Below are 22,141 nucleotides of genomic sequence, written 5' to 3'. Positions count from 1 at the left end.
ATTAATAGCATTTTCTGATGTTCTCTTATAACCGTTTAATGATAAGATATACTTGATCTGTCTGGAAGGCTTTATCATAAAGAGATGGTTGATACTCTAGGCTGCCATTTGGTATTCCTATGAATTTAGTATTCAATTACTGAAGCTATTTTTGTATTTGATCTAATTCTATAGCAAAAATGAAGCTATTGAACAGCAATAATATTGGGAATTTGCCTTAAGTATGGAGCTATTGCGCCGACAGTATGTACTTTAGTCGGTGGCATTGAGGTGCATACTTTTTTCTTCTTACAATCTATTATTAACTGTAGCATTCATATCGTCAACGTTTCTTTATTCGTTCATTTTGATATTCCTAGCTGTTACAAATCTCATAAATAAGGTCACGTCGTTAATTAGGGCTACATCAGAATGATGATTGACACTGAGTGACAATTTTCATCACCTGCGTTAATGCCCTGTGAGGAAATAGAAGCCATCTGTTGGGCATAGAAGAGATACGGGTAGTATATTTTTATGAATTCTATGAGAGAGGAATTGCGAGCTTCTTGGATGGCTGTTAAACAGCCAGGCGCAGGCTTACATTAGTCTGATTATCTTTTCATACAACCAGCTAAGTCAGCGGCAGTGTATAATAGGGTGGCAGCAGTAGGTACATTTTGTTCTAAACGCAGGTATTTATGCTAGGAAGAGGGCAATTCGAGCACTACGTTGTGCTTGACTCCAATTTGACATTGTGGAAAGACATAATGTAAGTGAGCTTTGGCACGAGTGAGATCCCACTTCCTCTATTGTCCTTTTACTTAACAATTACATTGGAAGAAGCAATAATGTTCCACAACCAATTTGAAGGCTTTAATTGGCAATCTTGCGCATTTAGTGGAACAAGCCTTTGTCACAAAGGGCTTAATGCTACCAAACGAGAATAAGATCAAACAAATTATTTCATTTAGTGACAAAAACTTTAAACAAAAAAAAGGCCTACTTTCTTTCAAAACCTTATTGAAGACGTATCACTCAATCTTTACTTGTTGCTAGTTAATTAGCCATTGTGTGCAAGCGTTTCTGCTATAATGATGGGGTAAGGGGAACAGTGCCAACAAAATCGATTTTTGAAACTCAACTGAAAAGAAGATCTGCCAACTTAACCCAAAACGGAAAGGGTTGGGTTCTTTTTAACTTTTTTTGTTTGGATATTGTTTCTGTTCTGCTCTAGTGATCTATCTTGCTTTTCTGCGCTTTTTTCTTTCCTCCTTTATCTTCTATTCCGGACTACAAAAGTCTATACATACATTCGTGTTTGTTCAACTACATCAGTAATTTGCTTTCATACAAGTGATAGAAGGAAGCCCAGCCGTTACTTTCAGATACAGACACTATAGACTTTGATATAAAATGCCACAATTCATGGAATCATCTCGATGGCGAAGGATGGGCTGGCTCCGTTTCTTGATCTATTTTTTGATTTTATTCTTAATACTTCATCTATTTACAAAGTTCACAACATTATCATCTAATCAAGCATCATCACCAACACAACAACAGACGAAAACACCACCTCCCATCATAGCCAACGATGTCACTCTAGACAGCAATTATCAAGAACTACGTTTCGATTTTCCTTGGTACAAAACACCTCACCCAGCTTTAGACGCTTTGCAAAATCCTCAACATACTACCACTAAGCTTTCCGAAAAGAAACGTGATGAGCTCACCAAGAAAATGATCGACAGAGCTTTAGAAGTATTTAGAGTGAACAACAAAAAGAAAATGAAATTTGAAGGTATTTTGGGATCCGTTTTTAAAGATCAGAATTCAACACAAGCTTTTCGTGATTTGGTCGATTGTTGGACTACTGGTGAATGGGTACGCTCAGATAGCCACTTTATTATGCCTCACTTCCAAGATGCTATTTACGGCAAATGCGATAAGAGATTCAGAAAAGAAGGCGGTCAAGAAGGAGAATATCGTGATGCTGTCAAGTGGGTGTGGAAATCCAAGTGTGATGTTCAAATGCCATTTCAACGCGAACGATTATGTGATGTTTTGCGCGGAAGACATATATTGCTGGTAGGTGATTTGGTACATTATCAAATGCATGAGGTGCTTTTGGATAGTATGCGTAATGGTCCCACAGTTTGTTTCGGTGAATTGAATTGTAAAGGTAAAGTAGTTGTCTTTAAAAAACCGAACTGAATTGAGAAACAGCTTTGGGTAAGGCAGACATTTTAACTGTCAAGTAAACATTTTCAACTATAGATCACACACTTTGTGAAGCAGAGCCCAAAGTCAATATGCGTTACTTACGTAACGATCTTTTATCCGTTCGCCAAAAGATGTATCAAAATCATGGTCATCCAAAAGCCGACGTTATTGAATGGCCTTTTACTCAAACCACTATTCTAAGAACTTACCCTATTGTTATTCTCAGCCGTGGCCTTGTGCACGAGAGTGATGAAGCCTTTATTGATGGCCTTGTTGATGCCATTCAAACCATTCGTAAACAATACCCTAAAACACTTGTCATTTACCGTTCAACCAGTATTGGCCATCCTTATTGCGACGATGCTACAGGTCCCCTCAAAAAACCTCTCTCTGATAAAGAACTGAAACGATTACCTTTTGGTTGGAGTGAGCTCAAACGTCGAAATCAAATTGCTCGTGCTATCGTCGAAGCAGCCGGTGGTTTATTTGTAGATCTAGCAGCTTTGGAAGATCTCAGACCAGATGGTCACATTGGTGGTAATGATTGCTTGAGATATTGTATACCTGGTCCTCTGGATAGTGAGATTCAAATTCTATATCAAATCTTTTTGGGTTTGGAAGGTAAAATCCCCTTGAAACAGTAATATCCCTATTGCTTTACATCTCATCAACAGCAGGCATTCGATATCCTGTTGTTTGCTTTTTAAATTTTTCTCTGCCTCAAATTGTTATTTCTTTTAATCTTATTCTACACTTAATAAAACTGGTGTTTCTTTGACTAGTTAAACTGTATTTTACAAACAATCTTTTATCAAAAGCTTTATGATAGCTTTGCTATTCTTACATCGTAAAGTAACCTGTTAACGGGCTTAGATCACTAGTGGCTAAAAAACCCCACTGCACGGTACAAATGGCCATCATAATGCTTTTTCTTTGTTCAAGTAGATGTACTTGACCTTAATCCAGTTTCTGTAGATGTACACTTAGTATCAAAAAACCTATCCATCTTGTCTATCGATTTATGTGTGCGATGGAGCTCCCAGTGACTTTTTTTTTTTTTTCCTTGCATGAAAAGGGCAGTTGCACAGACTAATTTAAACAGAAACTTTTTTTTTTTTGAATTGCCAACAAAAATATGTTTAGTGTAAAACCTAATCTTTATCCTGTTTCTTTTTTGTGAACTTTCCTTTACTTTGTTGACCTACCTTTCTGTCAAGATATAAATTACAATGACAAATAAGGATATTAAAGAAGCAGAATCCATAGTACAGTTAGCTCTACCCACTTGGACGAAAGAACAGCGTCTATCTATTGCTCGTATATCAGCCCAAGCGCTTACACAAACTGCACCATTCTCAGGCGAACTATGGTCTCGCGAGTGGTGGGCAACCATACTTAACTACCTTAAACTAACGCAACCCGAACTTGAAGCTCATTATATCTCGCTCAACCAAGCTCTCCGACAAGTGTCTACCGAAAAACGTGACATTCGAATCGAAATCTTGATGGACATGCTGGCACTTGCCCTTCACATCACGCCAGACGCTATGAAGAAAGAGGCTGCACAAAGCAAAAGAAGACATATCATGGTCTATGATGCCCGATCACGTCAATTTCTGATTACTCTGACCCAACTGCTCCAGCTCCAACAAGGAATCAGCGACCTCTGCGCGGTTGAGAGAAGCGTCACTCAGCAAGTGTATTATGGTATGTTGGAGCAACAGAAAAAGCAACATCCTGGTCAAAGCGAAGCAGAGATTGAAAGCACAGTACGCGAAGCTGTAGAAAACTCAAATAAGAAAAAGGAAGCGTTGAGATGGTTGGCGACAGGCGCAGGAATATTGGGCGGTGGCGCTGTGATAGCCCTCACGGGCGGATTAGCAGCTCCTCTCTTGGCTCCTATTTTGGTAGGCGTGACAGGGGCCACTTTTTTTGCTACAGCCGGAGGTGTCGTGCTGGTGACAGGTTTGTTTGGGCTAACAGGAGGTGGATTGGCAGGTTGGAAAATGCATAGACGGATGAAAGGAATTGAAGATTTTCGGTTTCAACAGATTTTGAACGATCCGGATTTACCGCCTGTGCCTGCTTTAAATGCCACAATCTGCATTTCGGGTTTTCTATTAGAGCCAAAAGATGAATCTACGGTAAAAAGAGAGAGAGATATGAATACTATTGGCAATTGTGTTAAGAAAGCAAAGTGTTGATGACCCATATTATGCGCGATAGACACCTTGGGAGCGAGCATTTGAAGGAAATAGGGCCAACAATGATGTTTTCTGTTTAAATTACGAACAAGATATCTTGTTAGACTTAGGATATTCGTTCAAGAAATTTGTAAAAGATACAGCTATTCGATATGCGGGAATGGAAGTGGCAAGAGCTACTGTTCTTCATGCAGTATTTGGTAAACAAGAAATCCAGAGATATGTAATGAGCCGTAGATACTTATGAAATACACAATCATTTCATTAGCTGCTGTGGCATTACCTGCGACAGTGATGAAATTAGCAGATGTTATTGATAATCCTTGGCAAATGGCTGTAGATAGGTCCAAGAAAGCAGGAGAAGGTACTTCAGTGTGAAAATTGAAAGAAAAGTCCGTAAAACTAATGTCTTGTGCATTGGAAAACAGTGCTGGCTGATATCATTGAGCAAAGAGTCCAAGGTCATCGTCCATGTAATTTGGTAAGTGTAGAAAAACAAAATACTTTCCCTTCTGTTAGCATATATTATCAATTGCTAGAGCCTTTCGATGGGGCTTTCGGTGTATCATATATTATCAATAAAAACCAATGCCTTTTCTCATTCAAATCATTGTTTCTGTTTCTGTTTAATATACTATATGTATCGGCTCTACCCATACATGAAAACGCTATAAAAAGGTGGCCTATAGTTGTGGATGCTTAGTGATCTGGCAATGTTTATTAGAACTTCAAAAAAGAGGTTTATACGGTTATATAGACAATGTGATAATGATGGGTGCACCCATCTCTACTGTCTCAACGCCGGAGGAAGATGAAGATATTTCATTAAAATGGGCGCAAGCTGTCTCAGTGGTATCGGGTCGGTTCGTTAATTGTTATACGCCTAACGATTGGGTGCTGGCGTTTGTCTATCGGTTACATTCCCTCGCTATGAATGTGGCAGGCCTGGAAGAAGTTAAGGTGTTAGGAGCGAATGGCCATAACCGAATTACGAATATCAAAGTGGATATAGACGGGCACACAAAATACCCTTATGCTGTAAAAGAAATCTTGGATCAAGTGCGATTTGAGTAAGATAAGAGAACGCATTGATATCAGTGTTTAAGTATTTTTTCAGCAGTTTAGCTAGTCTCCATATAGACAATATGACTGAGCAAATCTGTAATATAGGAATAAAGTGGTTTATTCAATAATCAAGTGTATTATAAAGGGAGTAAAGAGTAGAACTAGGATATAGTATATGTACCAGAAAGAACGGAAGGACTGGTGCACGTTATTATACGAGTGGTAAGAAGATCAAAAAAGACGAATAAATATTGAAAACAGTAAACATGCTATAATCTTTGTGATGAGGGTCAGTTGAACAAACCACAACTTATGATTGACTTGATCTTTGTCCATCCACTATGTTTTGCCGAATGCAGAGAGTTGGGATCGTCCGTGAAAAGATTTTGTGCCCCAATCCCAGCTTGCTCACGTTCTTTTGCTTGTGATTTTACAAGTCGCTCCTGTGAGTGAAAGTTTTCATTAAGTTTAGTCGCAGCCGTTGTCGTTGGTCCTCCCAAAGGCACAATATTGCCGGTGTCTGGCGGCGGTGGCAACAACAACGGCTTCTTCTGCTGCTGCTGCTGTCGTTTTCTTTCTTCTAGTGCTTTTTGCCAACTAATCTTCTTCCTTCTTTTATCCTTCAATAGCATCCAATCGAAGACCAAATCGTTTTCTTCACCCAAATCCCGAAGGACATCCAGAAATTGAGTCCTTAACCAATCATAATCGGGCGTTTCATCGAAATTCAACTTTCGACAATATTGAAGGTACTTGATAAATTGTCCTGAATATAAAAAGCGTTCTTTAATAAATGAAGCCGTTGATAGGCCTTTGTTCGTAATGCCAATCTACTTCACTTACTCGGATAGCCTTCGCAAAGGTCATATATACTTGTTGATTGTTTTTTTTCTTTAATCTTGTCGTATTTCTGTCGATTTGTAGCGGCTTTTAAGCCCTGCCAAGGCAACTGACCTCGCAGAAAATAACATAGAACGTGTCCTAAGGATTCCAGATCATCTCTTCTCGATTGTTCTCTGCCTAAATGTGTGTGTATGCTCATGTATCTTGCTGTACCAGATAAGCTTTTTCTTTCGCGAAATGGAATGTGCTTTTTGGTTAACCTGTCACGATACAGTTTGGCCATTCCAAAGTCAACCATGTAGATTTTACCGTCTTCATCTTTTCTATCACAACTGGTTTTCTGAGCTTCTTCAACTTCCCCTGTGTCTATGTCCAATGCTGATGTTATATGTGTACCAATGAGAAAGTTATCAGGCTTGATATCTCTATAAACAAGGTCATTCTCATGAACAGATTGGACCAATGTGACCTACAAAGTAAATCTTTAAGCATAACCAAGGAAATAATTGTTTGCCTTTCACATATATTGAATTCCGGTAGTGTATTATACCATTTGGATTGCTAACATGGCTACTGTTTTGACTGAGAACTTTCTTCCGCATAAATCAAATAAATCCTCCAAGCTGGGACCCAGCAAATCAATAATAAGAATGTTATAAGCATCTTCTTGTCCAAAGTAATACGTATTTGGGATGCCAGGAATGCCTGCTAGCATTTTGTATGTTCGATATTCGTCTTTTAGTTGAGGTGCGCTAGTTTTTTTTGGTTCAAATTTGATGGCCACAGGTTGTTTTGTCAACAAATTGCAGCCTTTGTTTACATAGTGTTGAAAGTGAACTATTACGGTCAATATGCTACTGCGAATTTGCTTTATTCTTTTCGACATGTAAAGACTAACCCTCATATATGATACCGAAACTTCCTTCACCTATTTTTCTTAGAACCTTATAATGTACACCTACAACGTTTCTAATCGAGTGCTTATTTGCTGTCATGATAACTTGTGCATAAACAAATCAAGTTCAAATGGAAAGGGCGGGTCAATGACAAAAGGAAAGAATTAGAAAGGGTTAAAAACAATAGAAATTTGGGAAAAATAAAAGTCAGATACTGCAGCTGCATAAAAAAGGAAGGAACACAAAAAATTTCAAAGGGGTATCCATTATACTCCTCTACCTTGACATTATCAGCAATACACAGCAACACAGTGCAGCATACAGAGCACAACTAATCTCTATAAAAATCAATAAACAATCCCAAATAGAGGTCTTTATATAAGAATTAAGATAATCTCTAATGCGTTTACATACAGCACTAGCATTGTTACAGAAATTGTCCATTAGAAAGCACTTTAATTGTTTAGCTCTATTTCTTTTTCTATTTGCTGGACAAATGTAAGCATAAAATTGTGCCTCTCAATTGCTAATTCGCTACCTTTTGCAGTTCTTATCATCGATTTCAGTTTAAATAACTTGTCTTTTGTTCAAGAAGCATGGGTATATGAAAAAAAGGAATGCTTAGGAACTGATGTTAATATTAGTAAACACTGTATACTTTCTTACCATGAAAATGGGCTATGGCTGAGCTCTGTTTATTACTCTGTTCCGCAAGATACTCGTCCCTTGTCAAATCCTTTTTGGTGGCTCCTTCAGAAGAATGCTGGTAATGTCCGTCTATTGCAGGTATATAAAGAGGTCGGTTTCTGGCACCACTGAAAGCAGCACATCTCAAGATACCAAATGCCCCCAAAGCATCCAATTTATCTGCATCCTGGACTCTATTACGAAAAGAGATATCAATCAACTCAAGTTCTTTTACTAATTCTAATGTTGATTTCTTACGAGTGAAGTTCTAAGCAATTATTACGCCATTGAACAATCTTTGGATCATCCAACGCATCGTTCCAACCGAGCTCTTTGCTAAACCCAACATGATCTACTATCTTTCCTACTAAGCTAGCTTTAGGATACCCTAGCCTTTCTAGAAACGCCGTAACGATGCCATGCTGTAGTCCCTTTTCGTCGTTTTTTGCGTATTTATGATCTCCAATATCGTGGCAAAGTGCTGCCAAGATGACCACTTCCAAATCCACATCTCTATTACCTGTCTCAATCAAATCATTGGCGATAACAATGGCTGCACTATCCCAGTGATAAATGTTCAATATTTAGTTGCAATGCGTTAGCTAGATGACTATGCTAGTGATGTCTCTTACCCAAGTTAACAACTCTATCTATATGATATATATCGTGTGAAGAATCAAACGCAGCCATATGCGTCTTCACCATTTCTCTCGTTTCATGACGAATCTTGGCAAATGACATCAGAGCAGTACGTTTCTACTTTATGGTAAAACTATAAATTTTTCGATGGGTTCTGGATTTCACTTTAGAGAGAAAATTGGTGCTAGGTCGGCAGGCCTATCATCTGTAGAGCGAATACTATTGTCAGCTGTAAGCGAAAATTTGAAGCTGCTAATAGATGCTGCTTCTATTTATGGCCGGCAAATAGATATTGCTTTGCCCGCCCCTGATTTCAGGAATAAACTCACAAGTCAAAAGTATAAAACATAGGGTTTATTTTCAGTTAAAATTACGAAAGAGTAGATATATAGAGAAAGGATATAAAGATATTACGTAAGAAAGAAGGCAGGAAGGCAGAAAGGGGAATATAGTGATATCGGTCATTATGTAGACATAGATAGAACAGAACGATTGTATGATTTAAACAGAATGAGTCAAATAAGTTGCAGTAGTATTGTTGGAGATTTTGATAGTATCCCAAAAGTGTTGCATTTTCTCTAATTTCTTTGTCGATTCAGTATCCAAATCATCTAAACCCCACATAATTTCTCTTACTCTTTCAGTAACTTCACCCTTTTCTAGAATAACAAGGTCGTCTTCATCGTCTTTCTCTTCTAAAAACTGATTCATTCTTCTCATATCCTTTCTTACTTCATGTACTGTCTTTGCAATGGATTTTAATCTAGCATTTAATTCTTGTACCTGCCTCTTATTCACATACATGAGTTCCTTTAGTTCTTCAAGTGAGTCGGTTGCTGAAGTTGTCTCTATTGTTAAATCCCGGATCATAGGTAAAGGGTTTTGATACACATAGTTCGAGTCGTTCAACGTCGATTTGACTGACGATAGCAAAAATTCCAACTCTCGTATCGTGTTCATCGTCATCCAACTCGATTCTTTCCTAAGCGTACTGTCCACGTTGCGTAGATAACTGATTTGTCGTTCACGGTCGCGAGATTTACGTTCGATAAGATTGATAACCGATTGAACTACATATTCAAAAGGCGGCGTAAAAGCATTGCTATGTTCTGCATCTTTTCTGGTCGAGATGCCAAAAGCTGTTTCATCCATCGTCAAGGTCTTTAAAAGTCTTTTATGAAGCGTTTTTGTTTCCCATACAGCTGTATTTAAATCTTCTAATTGTCTTTTTAATACTTCAAATGGATCAATAATTAAATCTTCATTATAGTCCGGTGAGAAGTCATTGTTCATAGAAGAGGACCAAGTAGAAGAAGAAAAGGATGATCTTCTGCTATGATTACCGCCATTGTTACGCAAACCAAGGGTGGAAGAAGTAGACCACTGTAAAGGAGATAACAATGGGCTTGTCATGGTCACTATTTCGTTCGATAGTGATCTTTTTTCCATTGCCATAGAAGCCAATTTTGAAGGCGTCGTATTAGCCGGTAATTCCGCTGTTATCAAGTTATGATGGTTGTTCAAGATAGCTGGCATTGTTGCAGAGTCGTTATATTCCACATCATTATTGTTATTGCTATTGCTTATTGATAAATTTTCTTCAGCAACTCCGTTCGTGTCTTCGGGAATGGTTGTCATTGCAGATTGGAGTTCTGCTGCTAGAGATGAGCACCCAAGAGGAACCTCATTCATGTATCCTTTACCAAGTAGTTCATCATTTAAAGTTTGTCCTCCTCCACTTAAGAATGCATCTTCCTCGAATAAGGATGGATCTTCTGTTGACATCATCTTTTCCGAATACTATTCAATGGATAGTATTCTTTACAGACAGAGTCTTTTAGAAAGAGATATAATAAAGCAAAGAGAAAAAAGTGGTAAACAATAAAATTGTTAGAGAAACAGAAAAAAGAAGGTTATTTACACACACATGCAGCAAAATTGGCTGTACATGCTTTCATTGAGTTTCGATTTTAGTGTAATTTTTCAAAGCACTGTACTGTTTTTCCGCTTGACTTTCGCACGAAATGGCTATTAAATTGAGACTATATTACAATTAAAATGCAGACTAATTTAAAAATTATTTTGGATGAAAAGTATAGTTTTTGGGATCATACCTTTTCTGTCAAATTGCTCAATGCCAAATGTGCGAACTACTATTACTCAAACAGCAGTTAATAAAACCTCAGAAATGTACAGTGACAAATTTCACAAGATGAACTCACCTAAACGCGTAAAAATCTTTAAGCCGTCGGTATAGAACCTGCAGCACCATTTTCGTTATGGCGATGGCGAGAGAAAATGTCGGGACGGCTATTGTGTTCCCATACGGAATTTGCAATAGTAAGCATATTTTTCGCCGCATTGACGTCTCTTTGTCATATTATACCACAGGTTTTGCAGGCCTTGGTACCATAGACGCTGTAGCCGTCCGAAATTCGTACTTCTTTCATTTCGACACCATTACAATTGTTACAAACCTACGAAAATGACATTACTTCTAGAGAAGGGCACTTGATTTGGCAATTTGGGACCCACCTTTGAGGTTTTAAACTCGTTGATGTCCACCACCGCAGCAAGAAAGCAGCGCTGTCTTTTCAGGAGAGTACGATACAACTTTCCTGTCACACCTGCTGGGTGGCCTTTAAATGAAACACAATCCTTGTTCTTCATCCCGTCACCAAAAATGACTAATGGGATTTTCTTGCGGTCTTCAAAGAATGGAGCAGCGGTCCATTTCTTAACAGTCTTTGCTTTGTATCTGCAAGGGACAAGTTAATGTATTTATATAGTTACCAGTTACTGTTGAATCAGTAGTAATGAATGCGTACCTTTTTTGCGCAGCTGCTTCTACATTAATCGTTAACTTCTTCTCTTGTCCTTCCTTCCTTTCTGCAGCCCTCTGTGCTTTTCTTGCATGTACCTTACTCTTCGTTGTCTTGCTTCCTCTCGGCAACTTTCTTTTACGCCGTTTATTCTTGTTGGTTTTTTTTCTTTTTCTGGGGTTATACTTTTTGCCTCCATCAGAAGCATGTTTGCGAGCTCTTCACTCAGCTCTTTGACGGCCTTGATAGTCGTTAAATATGAATTTGGCAGAGTTGAAGCCATAAAATTCATGTAAGCTTTGGATATGTCTCAATACATAAGAAAGGTACAACTTATATTGTATTTCGGAGTGAACAGTCTTGCACGTCGGTAGATTGGTCTCAATTTGTCTAATGCCAGTTGCAACCTTCTTTTCATCTACGACCCTTGCACGTCTGGGCCGATCAAACAACAAAACTTACTGCAACAAATGCGTGCAAAAAGAGGCGGGCCTCAGATGTTTACTACAAGTGTTCAAATGTAAAAAGTAACTAGTCCGAAAATAATGACTTAAATTTTCTGAATTAAGTCAATCAAAATATCCAATTTTGTATACAAGAAGGTCTAAATTAAAACCGAAAGCACTGTAGTAAGATCACTGTATTTAATTCGTAAAATGTGAGCTATAGCACTTTCAAAGTTCCTTTTACTCAAAGTCTTTCTTTTTTTTATTATTATTTTAAGTTAACTAAACCGTCTGAATAGAACTTTTCTCTGAAAGAGCAAGCATTAGGCTCCGTATTTTCGTTTAATGTGTCTTCTTTAAATTCAGGTACAACAGTGCCTCAACCAATAGGAAGCAAGCCCATTTCCAAAGGAATAAAGCTGTTAGTGTTTAATGGCATTATGTTGGTATAATCAGATATGTACAAATGGCTTGTAAAGTATACATATATACGGATATAGAATACGCTCTAAAACTCTATATCGATCACCATGACTGTCTACGACTCATTGATGTATTTTCTAGCTTGTATGTTCTAAGGTCTTTCGTAAAATCTTGCATTTTCTTTCCCCAATCCTTCAACCGGATAACCTACCAGAAGAATCAATTCATTTAGTTATATTACCATTTTAAGATAGTTTACTCTAAACTTGGCAAAGCGGAAAGAGTACCATTGCAGTCGCATTATCATCACTCTGTAATTGATCACAAGTGTCCACGAGCTGTTTAGCAGCCGTATTAGGGTCTTTATATTGCTTCACCTTTTACGACAAACAGAAGCAGAATTATATTTGTATTAATTTTACGCTTATTCTTTTAACATAGATTCATTTCTGCTCTTACCAAATCCACTATTTCCTGGTCTGACAAAACAGAAGTTATCCCATCTGTCACCAATACCATAAAAGCGGCTGGATTACGTTTGGTTGAAACCTTATATCTCACTATATCTGGTTCCGCTGAAACACCATAGCGTTTCAGTTTAGCGTCACCAAATGCTCGACTGGTAGCCAACATCCCCATAATCCTTTCATCTCCCCATGAATCTGTTGTCACAAATCCTGCATATTTTCTTAACCGCTCCACTTCTGCAGGATTGCCTGGGTGGTGATCTCCAGTGGTGAGCTGCATGACCTCACCTTTTCGTGAATCACACAATAGAATCCTTGTATCGCCTACATGGCCAATAATGATATCATATACGTCGCTATCCCAAAAAGGCTTTTTATCTCGCGGCTCTAGAATAGCAACGCTTCCTGTAGAGCCTTCATGATCTTGATGAGCATCTTGTAAGCTACTTCGCAGTTGCTGTAATACATCCACATCGGCTTTTAGAAATGCCAATGTCAATCTTTGTTCAAGTGACAAATTTGTTTTGAGTTTGGCGTCCTTTCCTTTCTGTTTGGTTTCTATATTCGATGATACATCATCTTTCAAGACAGAAGGAACGGGGAATCGTCGGAAATATCCTCGATATGTCTGTAGAAATTCAAGTGATTTATGATAGTCATCCAAAGTGACATTTTCAATATATTCATGTAAGTGCTTTACAAGCCTATACCATTGATGTAATTCAAGGTAAGAAAAAAAAAAGAACGTTTTCTTCTTCTCTGTTAATGGAAATCTAAGCGAGCTGACTCGTTTTCTGCTCTACCTTTATTGTTCTATCTTTACCATTCTGATACTACTGGCCCACCATGACTAAGAAGCGAACGTGATCAGTGAAAAATGTACTGATTCATTTTGTTCTAAGTCAGCACCTCATTTTTCTTACCCATCGAATATTCCAAAGTAAGCACGTTCTGCATATTTATCCATCTTTAATAATCTTTCACTATCAGTTAACTCCAAGCTAGCTGCACAATAGTGATCTTCATTCGTTGGTCTAGTGCCTCTTGAAGAACAGACTCCTAACAATTGACTCGGTTTCTTCAGGTTTATCCTCAACTGACTGTCTAGAAAAAACAAATTATACGTTAGGATAACGTTAAATATGAGTATTAATGAAAAGTAAAAATGTCTTTTGTTGGTGATAGCCCGTAGATACTGATTCTTACCTTGCACGCCTTTGGTTAAGTAATAATCTTTATAGGCACAATGCCTAGTAACTGAAAATCTTCTTTTGAGTAGATTTAAAATTGCTAAATTATGGCATGATACCGTCCTTCGGTACGTATTTAAATAGGGCTGACGGATTAACATAGAGAAAGAATAAATATTTGTGGAAGGAATAAGAAAAGAAAGTCGAGAAGGAAGAGGGCCTAAAAATAAAATATGGGATAACCACGGGCGGCGGATGAAAAAGAATACAAAGGCATAACGAAAGCCGCCCCGCATTTTTAATCGCTAAAACATTTTGTTCCTTGTCGAAGCTCTGTCGAATTTACTGTAATCAAAGCCTTCCATGATGCTTTTTTCAAACTTTTTCTGAGAGTAAAGTCGTTATGGCATTACCTTTGATGATGACGTATTCATGCAAATCGGCCTTTTGAAGTAAAAAACTCTTGGAAGGAATATAGAAAAAACAAGTATTTCCGAACGAATGTGCAGTGTGCCGGTGGTTCAGTGCCTATTTCCATTGCTCGTGAAATATGCAGATTTTACATCTGATGCAATTTCTATGTATTCATGCTAATTCCAAAGAAATCTGATTGTTCATTGAAGCTTTGTTAGCGTAACCGTTGGATTGTTTTCGTCCTTTTTTCCCTGCCACATAGCAGCTGTTGACTTCCTATTGAGAGACATACAGCATTTCAGCCGAATTATTTAATGTTAGTATTATAACAAAATAATTAAATCTAGGAGAAAAAAAAAAGGCAAGAGAAGATGTCTGCCACGACTATTGCTTTCTCGATCAATATATCACAAGTCTTTGATTCGAACCTTTAAGGGCAGGAGGGTTCTATTTATCTTACTTGGCTTCATTTAACTGAAGTAGATTTACGCGTTATGAAGACAGATATGTCATGCATGCAGAGGTTCTGTTATAGTATCTATTTAATAACAATATCTTGATTGTTTCACATACTTCCTGAAGGACAAGATTGTTGACTGAAACCATCCAAACTGGAGACCTTTATGTATTACAGACAGATATTTTTCTACAGTATTCTCTTATGTGCTGGAGGTTCCTCTCTTTCCTATTTTTTTTTTTTTTTTTTTTTTCAAAAAAATAATAAATAAATAAATAAAAATAGAAGTTGAAATAGTAGCTAATACCAACTTATTAACTATGTATCATATATCACTGCTGTACTCTATAAAAATGTTTCAGAAATATTGATAGGATAGCCGAAGTTGTTCTGATATGTAGTAACCATTTGAAGTACTGCCTCTAATGTGTTGTTTTTTCATTTATGGTGAGGAGGTAAGAAATACTGTCCAGAATTATACGCTCAGGTCTCTGTTAGTCTACTGTATTTCAATTGCCTTCTACAACGTTTTGTCAAGTCTTTGTTCAGAAAAGAGTGGGCATAAGGTATCGATGATACACGGTAATGGTGTGATATTTTCATATCTCCAATAATCTATAAACACAAAATAGACACATCTTCAAATACTAGACAGGTTATTAAGATCATAGGATCATAATAACACTTAGTACACGTTACCTTTCATTTTTTAGACATGCGCATATATATATGCTGCATTTCTTACTGGTTGAATATTTCAGGAACGAGTATTTAACTCCATTTTTTGCTTTCTCTTCTTCTTTCTTTTGTTGTCAAATACAAACATTCAGTTTGCCATAAACGCCCCCTTCTCTGATAAGGAGACTCATTTCACGTTACAGTTGATTTCAAGTCGTGTTCGCTAAATATAAAAAGTACTACAAATATCACACTTTACAGCCGTAGTGTATTGTTCCATCTGTAAAGTTCAACTTGTAGATGATCTCAATACCCCTTGAAAGCTGGATATATTCGTCAAGGCTTATTATATTGCAACGGATGCTGTAGGTAATTACGATCTCTTCCTTTATCTTTATATATGCTGAGGGAATGAGTAAAGCTCGCAATGTTCGTTTACACCGTTCGTTTATCTCATAGATTGAGACAAATGGGCAATAATGAGCACATCTTTACAGAAATAACTGATTGGGTGAAGACAGGGCCTTTAACAGGAAGACGTGACGAATCAATCGATGATATGTTGACCGTTGAACGAGCTATGAGATTACGAATGCAGACGCTACGTGAACGCCAAAAAAGGAAAACCCCACGTTTGGAATTCGACATTTGTGCAGAAAAGGACCCCATAGATTCTTGTATAAAAAGTCAACTTCGTTGTGCAATCACTAATCAACCTGTAAGACTAATCAGTACGAGTAATTTTTATGCATTTACTCTAGATCACATCCTGCCTGTCAAAGATGACCATGAATATACTTGGACTATCGAAAATCTTCAAATCATGAGTAAATTGTTCAATCAAATTGAGGGTTCTTATAGTCATTGTGGTATTTGACGACTTGTAGAGTTAAATATCACTTATAGTTAAAACAGTAAAAAGCTTAACGAGATCAAACTAGTAGGTCTTTATTTTGAATCAAGTTAAATTCAGAAAGAAAAATATCTACTGCAAAAATTAAAATACCTTCTTCATATTGCGGAACCTAGAAACTGACAGCTGAGTTTATTCTACTCAAAGAAGACGTACGTCTTTTGAACCGTAAAAGAATAGAATTCTTCCTTGAGGAGATTACGCATCTACCCGGAGCGGGTGGACTTGTAAACGTATCCAGGGCTTGATCTAGTGATCATGCAACTAATCTATTTTCCCGTGCTAACCATTATGTAGCACTGCTTGCATGAAAAAAGTATTAATTAGGAAAATGGTATTCGTGCGTGGTGTTTGAGTTGAGTGAACAGTTATTGTAAAGGATGATCACAGCCTATTATCTTGTAAACATTCTTTATACCGAAGGCAAAGAATAGTATTTATAACCTATTATACCTTGGTGTTGAATCAATATATCCTGCATGTCCATATATTAATTCTACTATATATCCTAAATGACAACCTGTTCAGCCTTATACGAGGTAGCTAATTTCGTATAAGAACCATCACTTATTCTATATTCGTTTCCTACTCTACTTTATATTATTTCAGCAGTAATGAGATATGAGGATCTTGTATAATTTGCATACGCGTTTTCCACATCTCACATGATGCTGTCAACCAAACACAACACTTAATTCACGGTACTCATATATTAGAGTTTTATGTAGTTTCTAATTATTTCTGGTTTGCAATATTGTATAATTCATCTTTATCCTTCATACAGTGAATTATATCTTTAATATTTGTATATCATGTACCCTCAAATACGACAGTTATAATGAGACAGTAAGGTATATATTCAGCTGATGGAAAACATCGATGATTACATGACCAATACTTTCCATAAAAGTATTTGAAATTCTGATACCATAAAATAGTATATTGAATTTGGAACGCATATCTATACTTGACACAAAATAGTAAACATTCTATACGCTCAGAATCGATAATCGGGAAAATCAAGTATACCGAATCACTGATCGCTGGGGGAAAACTCTGAAAGTATAATCAGGACCGTTTTGAAGAATAAAAATACAACCTTTAGATTTACGCAAGTTACGTTTTAGAACTTACCTTAGCAAGACATTAGTGTGGAGTATGTCTGAGCAATGGTTGATCCATAGAGCTTTTAACATTAAGATCCATTATCGGCAGCAATTGATTTTTAACGTGAACGTCTTGTCTGACTATGCCATATTGAAGAAGCCGCACCGTGCCATACCGATTGCAGGGGAATTGTCGGTTTACACGCTTCTAATGAGTTTAATACCACCATACTTTTCTAATCAAGTTGTTCACAGTGCAGCTGCTCATAATGCTACGGTGGTAAAGAATTTAGGAGTTTTCATAATGTGCCAAGTTTTTTGATAAAAGTATCATTACTTTTTGTCTTTGTTTCCCACCTGTCAACAACAATAAAGTCTCGTATACCTGCCAAAGATCCCTTCATTAAAGACAATAAGCAATGATGGCAAATACCTCCATACGCACCCTTTACTATTCATCTTTTTACATTACCCATTATAATATATCCAACTCAGCCTATAGTTTCTACTGTATAAGTCCTGCGAGCATGATACTGTATTATTGTTCTTCAGTTGCTGTATGACCAAGCTTATTCAAGCTTCCCACATTAGGATTAATGAATCCTTTTTGAACTAGGAGTTCTTACTACAATTTGTTTGGCAAAAGTATACAATACATATTGCTAATCCTTATTAAAACACATATTCTGTGCAGAACAGAAAACCTAGCCAATATTCAATCAACTATAGAAGATGCCCAGTGCCCAAAAAGGATTTTGAACTTTGATGAAAAAAACGAAAGGAATTTTGTCTTAGTAGAAAAGGGAAATTTTTATTGCGAGAATGTCTATCATGTCAGTTATCATATTATACATCAGCAACATATTCACCAGATTTCACCATTTTAGTTATAATTAGGTCCTTGGTCGTTGTATTGTTATCGTTGGTATATTTTATGGACAAATCAGTAAGTAACTGATCAACCATTTTAAAACGAACAGCAATAGGTTGCGAAGATCCTTGCTCCAAAGTCATAAATTGCGCTTTGATGATGGACTCCTTTTCTTCGACAGCAGTATTCATGCTATCATTATCACCGTTATGGCCATTGTTATTATTCATATTGTCAATAACCCATCTCATCCTACTTTGTGAGTGCTGCTGTTGCACTATCAACTCGCCTGAAGGAATACTCATTGCATTTTGAGGTTGGCCCGTAACTGTTGTGACGAAAATAACATTTTCGAATGTTACTTTTTTTCCTTGTCGCTGTGGAAGATGAGGATTCTTAAAGTACTTAATAAGGAGTCTGCTTTTCTCTGAATCACATTTCCATACGGGTTTGACAATTAGCGGTAAAGAATCTAATTGTTTTTTGTATCGTATACAATTTATGGTTGAAGGTGGGTTGTCGCTGTTTTTGGCAGCCAATGCTTGTGCTAGTTCCTTTAATTTTTGAGTATTGATCTCGAAGCTGTAGTAGTAGCTGTCGTTTTCAGTATTTTTACTGTTAGACATATCAACATAAGATACAAGTTCCGTGTTTATTGCCTCAATACTATCCAAAGGGCTCTTACTGCAGATCGTAAAATGAGTATCACGGTCAATAATGGCTGCAGGCCCTTCTACTGCACCAGAGGAGTCGTAGCCGCTATACTGCACGCTGATTGTCCCAGTGGCAACAGAATACTGGACTTGACCGCTTTTTAAATGTCCCTGGATAGTTTCGTTGACATGGAATTGAATAGACGGCATTTTGTTTTCTCTTTTCTCAGATGGTTGCTGCTGCTCGCATTTTGCGGCAAAAGATAAAGTTGTCTCAAATGGATTCGACAAATCGTTGGGAGTGTTTTCAGAAGTCTCGCCACTGACAGGAGTTCCAACAAGTGAAGAATTACTCATATTGTTGGCTGTTAAGGTCGATGCTACTACTACATTTTTGGATGAGCCATTTGAGTTTGGTAGATCAGGAACTTGCTGCTCAATAACGGAGTACAGCTGCGTCGTCCTTACTCTATTAATATGAGAAAAAAAAAATTTTTAATTCAGTTGAGACTTTACAAATATCTTTCAGAACTAGTCAGAAGGTTAATTTTACTCTCTTCGGCCACGAAGCCTTCTAGGACTAGCAGAATTTTTCTAATGAAACAATTAGATCATGTTGTATTTCGAGAATTTGATTAGCAAAAAAGTTAATTACCTCTTTTAGCAAAGTGGAAACGCGCGAAAGAGCAACTGCTGATTTGGATGCGTCTTCTTCTTTGATAACTTCACTCTTGATATCGACACGTAAGCGCGGATTATTGCTCAATAAGCTACAGCCGTCATTGTATCGTTAAATTACATGTTTCGTTCTTCTATATACGCAGTTTATGTAGTTATGAATCACATATTTACCTTCCAGCATCAGACCCAGCATCTTCCACATCCAACAACGAATCACTTAGTGTATGTGTATCGCTTGAATTGGTACCTGACCATGCGGTGTAGTTTGGTGGTGGTATGGAATAACCCTCATCATCAATTGAAATGAGCGGCTAATTTGAAAAGTTCAAAAAGGTAAGCTTACCTAACCTTGTTTTCGATGAACAAATGTATCTTTACCGGTTGAGTAGCAGATATCAATTCACTTCCATTAACGCATTTTGGTGCTTTCGTGGATGATGAGCCAATTCCATTTAAGCTATTACTCACAAAACTGTTGTTGATCTTTTTGTTATGCAAGTCTCCCATGCTTGCTGACTTGTTCAACTGTTGATGCACTTCATTATTCAGTGCTATTGGGCTATCAGGGTTGCCTTCTCCCGCTGCAGCCGGAGCATGAACGGACCGAAAACTACTGCTGCTCGATGGTTCCATAATAAAGCTTGTTGTAGCATTACTACCGCTTCTTTGTCGCATTGCTATACCTCCCTCCTCCTGAACCGTCGTTGTTGCTTCAGTAGGCACAGATAACTGTTCACGATATTGTGAGTTTTTTTTCTCGGTGTTCGATTTCGGCTTTCGACGAATAGATAATTTTGTAAAAACTGATGGACAAAACAAAAATGAATAATTAGCTGGTCGGCAAGACGGCTTTCTCTTATTATTTCATTTCTGCTTAGTTACATCTTCCTTTTTGCTTCTTGTTAATTGATGGTGCTGGATTAGACTTGTTTGAGATCGAGGGTTCCGGAACAGCATGATGCTTATTCGTCAAAAGTGACGGTTCTGGTTCTGCAGCTGTGATAGCAGCCGTAGTAGCAGGAACAGTTTCGCTATTTTCTGCTAATGATGGTTTCGATACTGTATTTACTGTTTCTACCACGATGTGAGCGGAACAAAAATATTTTATCTCATCTTCAACAATAAGACTTGCGGTTGTCGTCGTAACATTTCCAGTCAACTTTATTGATAGATGATTGCTTTTTGTCAATGATTAGACTCGATAACCACACCTGATGGTATACAATACACATACCTCAATGAGTTGCTCCGCATGCATTCGCTGTAGTTTTTCAAACTCCCGAGCTGCATTTTTTAGCATTTCTAAGCGATTCTGTTCTACAGTTTGTAGTTTCTAATGATACAGGTTCCTTAGCATACTTTTCTTTTTCCTTCTCGTTTAAACAAGTATACCTGCAAGTATTCTGGCGCATATTGATTCCATTCTGTTAATTTTTGATTTAGTAGTTTTGTATACTCTGTCATTTTAGCTTCATTTTTTGCGCTTTTCTTAAACTGTTGGATTGTAGTCAGCGGGTTTGTATCAATTTAAAACAACATAATGTGAATCCGTACTGACCTTTTCAATTTTGTTATCAATTTCATCATAATCCCGAGCAAGTTTTTTGATCGTTTCCTCCATCTAACATGAAATAATAAGCTATTTTATTTTATATACAGACAACCAAGGATGATTTTCTTTACCCTATGCACATCGGCGTAGTTTGGGTCTTCAACTATGGATAGCCGTAAAAGCTGTTCGACTTTCTTCAAAATGTTCAATGCATAATCATTACTGATGGAAGCCCTGTGCGATAGCTCCCTCTCTAACATTTCCCATAGTGGTAAAAAGGTTCTATACAACAGTACCAAAAGTAATTAGCCTTCTTAAAATTTTGCTCTGCTAATGCCATTGCCGAATACACTATTTTACCCCAAAGCTTGCTTGTTACTGATATAGCTTTTTTTCGTCAGTTTCAAAATACTCTTTGCGTACGTATCCTCAATCTGAGCGCTATAAGAGAGGAACGATATATTCTTTAGCTACAGGCGATTAGATAGATAATTATTATACAGTGTTGATTTTACCGGTCTTTGAAGTATTCAGCAAGCTCGTCATTCAACTTCAAAGCAGATAATAACCGAGAATGCGGGGAATCAATGCCGTTGCTGGGACGATTCCTCTGTAGGTAAACATACGGAAAATGTCAGACAAAAGATCGCTCCCTGTTCGAGATCTCTCGATCGACTCAACAACAAGAATAAAGAAAACTTACAAGAAAGGTGTCAATATAATATTGTTTCATTGCTGTCACTTAGAATGCTGGTTTTAATGATGGCTAATTAATTGAGGAGCTTTTGATAAATGTAATTAATCGTGCACTGCAGCTGTTCTGTTAAGGAGAGTGTTTTTAGAGAAAGGAATGGAGTTAAAAGCTTAAAATGAATTGAGAAGCTAGTTGAAAAAGCCAATCAGACAAATATGGATGAGAAAGAGTGTGT

At 37.3% G+C, this 22,141-nt stretch overlaps 9 protein-coding genes across 9 annotated transcripts; 3 read left to right on the top strand and 6 right to left on the bottom strand.

The window, feature by feature from the left end:
• Positions 1 to 1,395: 1,395 nt before the first annotated feature.
• On the top strand, positions 1,396 to 2,849 carry BDF20DRAFT_834853 (uncharacterized protein; the record flags this gene model as incomplete). The annotated part of the gene is made up of 2 exons (XM_053078774.1): positions 1,396 to 2,164; positions 2,260 to 2,849. 2 exons carry the CDS (start codon positions 1,396 to 1,398, stop codon positions 2,847 to 2,849), a joined length of 1,359 nt encoding a protein of 452 aa, XP_052937434.1.
• A 483-nt stretch (positions 2,850 to 3,332) lies between these two features.
• Positions 3,333 to 5,587, top strand: BDF20DRAFT_987148 (uncharacterized protein). The gene is made up of 5 exons (XM_053085235.1): positions 3,333 to 4,349; positions 4,432 to 4,609; positions 4,678 to 4,773; positions 4,838 to 4,890; positions 5,088 to 5,587. The coding sequence occupies exons 1-5, from the start codon at positions 3,435 to 3,437 to the stop codon at positions 5,481 to 5,483; spliced, it is 1,638 nt and encodes a 545-aa protein (XP_052937433.1). The 5' UTR covers positions 3,333 to 3,434; the 3' UTR covers positions 5,484 to 5,587.
• Positions 5,588 to 7,414, bottom strand: BDF20DRAFT_865616 (kinase-like domain-containing protein). Its single transcript, XM_053080804.1, has 4 exons — positions 7,216 to 7,414; positions 6,868 to 7,127; positions 6,318 to 6,786; positions 5,588 to 6,240 (listed from the first exon to the last, which is right to left on the bottom strand). Exons 1-4 carry the CDS (start codon positions 7,310 to 7,312, stop codon positions 5,765 to 5,767), a joined length of 1,302 nt encoding a protein of 433 aa, XP_052937432.1. The 5' UTR covers positions 7,313 to 7,414; the 3' UTR covers positions 5,588 to 5,764.
• On the bottom strand, positions 7,415 to 8,846 carry BDF20DRAFT_865612 (uncharacterized protein). Its single transcript, XM_053080803.1, has 4 exons — positions 8,533 to 8,846; positions 8,159 to 8,453; positions 7,880 to 8,094; positions 7,415 to 7,793 (listed from the first exon to the last, which is right to left on the bottom strand). The coding sequence occupies exons 1-4, from the start codon at positions 8,639 to 8,641 to the stop codon at positions 7,669 to 7,671; spliced, it is 744 nt and encodes a 247-aa protein (XP_052937431.1). The 5' UTR covers positions 8,642 to 8,846; the 3' UTR covers positions 7,415 to 7,668.
• BDF20DRAFT_865611 (uncharacterized protein) lies at positions 8,708 to 10,706 on the bottom strand. Its single transcript, XM_053080802.1, has 3 exons — positions 10,654 to 10,706; positions 8,879 to 10,581; positions 8,708 to 8,770 (listed from the first exon to the last, which is right to left on the bottom strand). Exon 2 carries the CDS (start codon positions 10,325 to 10,327, stop codon positions 9,041 to 9,043), a length of 1,287 nt encoding a protein of 428 aa, XP_052937430.1. The 5' UTR covers positions 10,328 to 10,581; positions 10,654 to 10,706; the 3' UTR covers positions 8,708 to 8,770; positions 8,879 to 9,040.
• Positions 10,707 to 10,761: 55 nt separating this feature from the next.
• Positions 10,762 to 11,209, bottom strand: BDF20DRAFT_865609 (uncharacterized protein; the record flags this gene model as incomplete). Its single annotated transcript, XM_053080801.1, has 2 exons — positions 10,762 to 10,909; positions 11,013 to 11,209. The coding sequence occupies 2 exons, from the start codon at positions 11,207 to 11,209 to the stop codon at positions 10,780 to 10,782; spliced, it is 327 nt and encodes a 108-aa protein (XP_052937429.1). The 3' UTR covers positions 10,762 to 10,779.
• Positions 11,210 to 12,332: 1,123 nt separating this feature from the next.
• BDF20DRAFT_912401 (phosphatase 2C-like domain-containing protein) lies at positions 12,333 to 14,048 on the bottom strand (the record flags this gene model as incomplete). The annotated part of the gene is made up of 6 exons (XM_053083950.1): positions 12,333 to 12,437; positions 12,518 to 12,607; positions 12,690 to 13,401; positions 13,521 to 13,547; positions 13,621 to 13,801; positions 13,904 to 14,048. The coding sequence occupies 6 exons, from the start codon at positions 14,046 to 14,048 to the stop codon at positions 12,333 to 12,335; spliced, it is 1,260 nt and encodes a 419-aa protein (XP_052937428.1).
• A 1,815-nt stretch (positions 14,049 to 15,863) lies between these two features.
• BDF20DRAFT_912400 (uncharacterized protein) lies at positions 15,864 to 16,313 on the top strand (the record flags this gene model as incomplete). Its single annotated transcript, XM_053083949.1, has 1 exon — positions 15,864 to 16,313. The coding sequence occupies one exon, from the start codon at positions 15,864 to 15,866 to the stop codon at positions 16,311 to 16,313; it is 450 nt and encodes a 149-aa protein (XP_052937427.1).
• A 1,988-nt stretch (positions 16,314 to 18,301) lies between these two features.
• BDF20DRAFT_834847 (uncharacterized protein) lies at positions 18,302 to 21,945 on the bottom strand (the record flags this gene model as incomplete). Its single annotated transcript, XM_053078773.1, has 13 exons — positions 18,302 to 19,448; positions 19,533 to 19,573; positions 19,635 to 19,749; positions 19,832 to 19,971; positions 20,009 to 20,463; positions 20,543 to 20,819; positions 20,895 to 20,993; positions 21,053 to 21,154; positions 21,219 to 21,281; positions 21,344 to 21,494; positions 21,573 to 21,653; positions 21,728 to 21,822; positions 21,916 to 21,945. The coding sequence occupies 13 exons, from the start codon at positions 21,943 to 21,945 to the stop codon at positions 18,302 to 18,304; spliced, it is 2,796 nt and encodes a 931-aa protein (XP_052937426.1).
• Positions 21,946 to 22,141: the final 196 nt, after the last annotated feature.

Source organism: Mycotypha africana, assembly GCF_025528875.1.
Source record: "Mycotypha africana strain NRRL 2978 chromosome Unknown BDF20scaffold_4, whole genome shotgun sequence".
In the NCBI taxonomy this organism is placed as follows: Eukaryota; Fungi; Mucoromycota; class Mucoromycetes; order Mucorales; family Mycotyphaceae; genus Mycotypha; species Mycotypha africana.
This window is presented reverse-complemented; position numbering and strand designations above follow the sequence as displayed.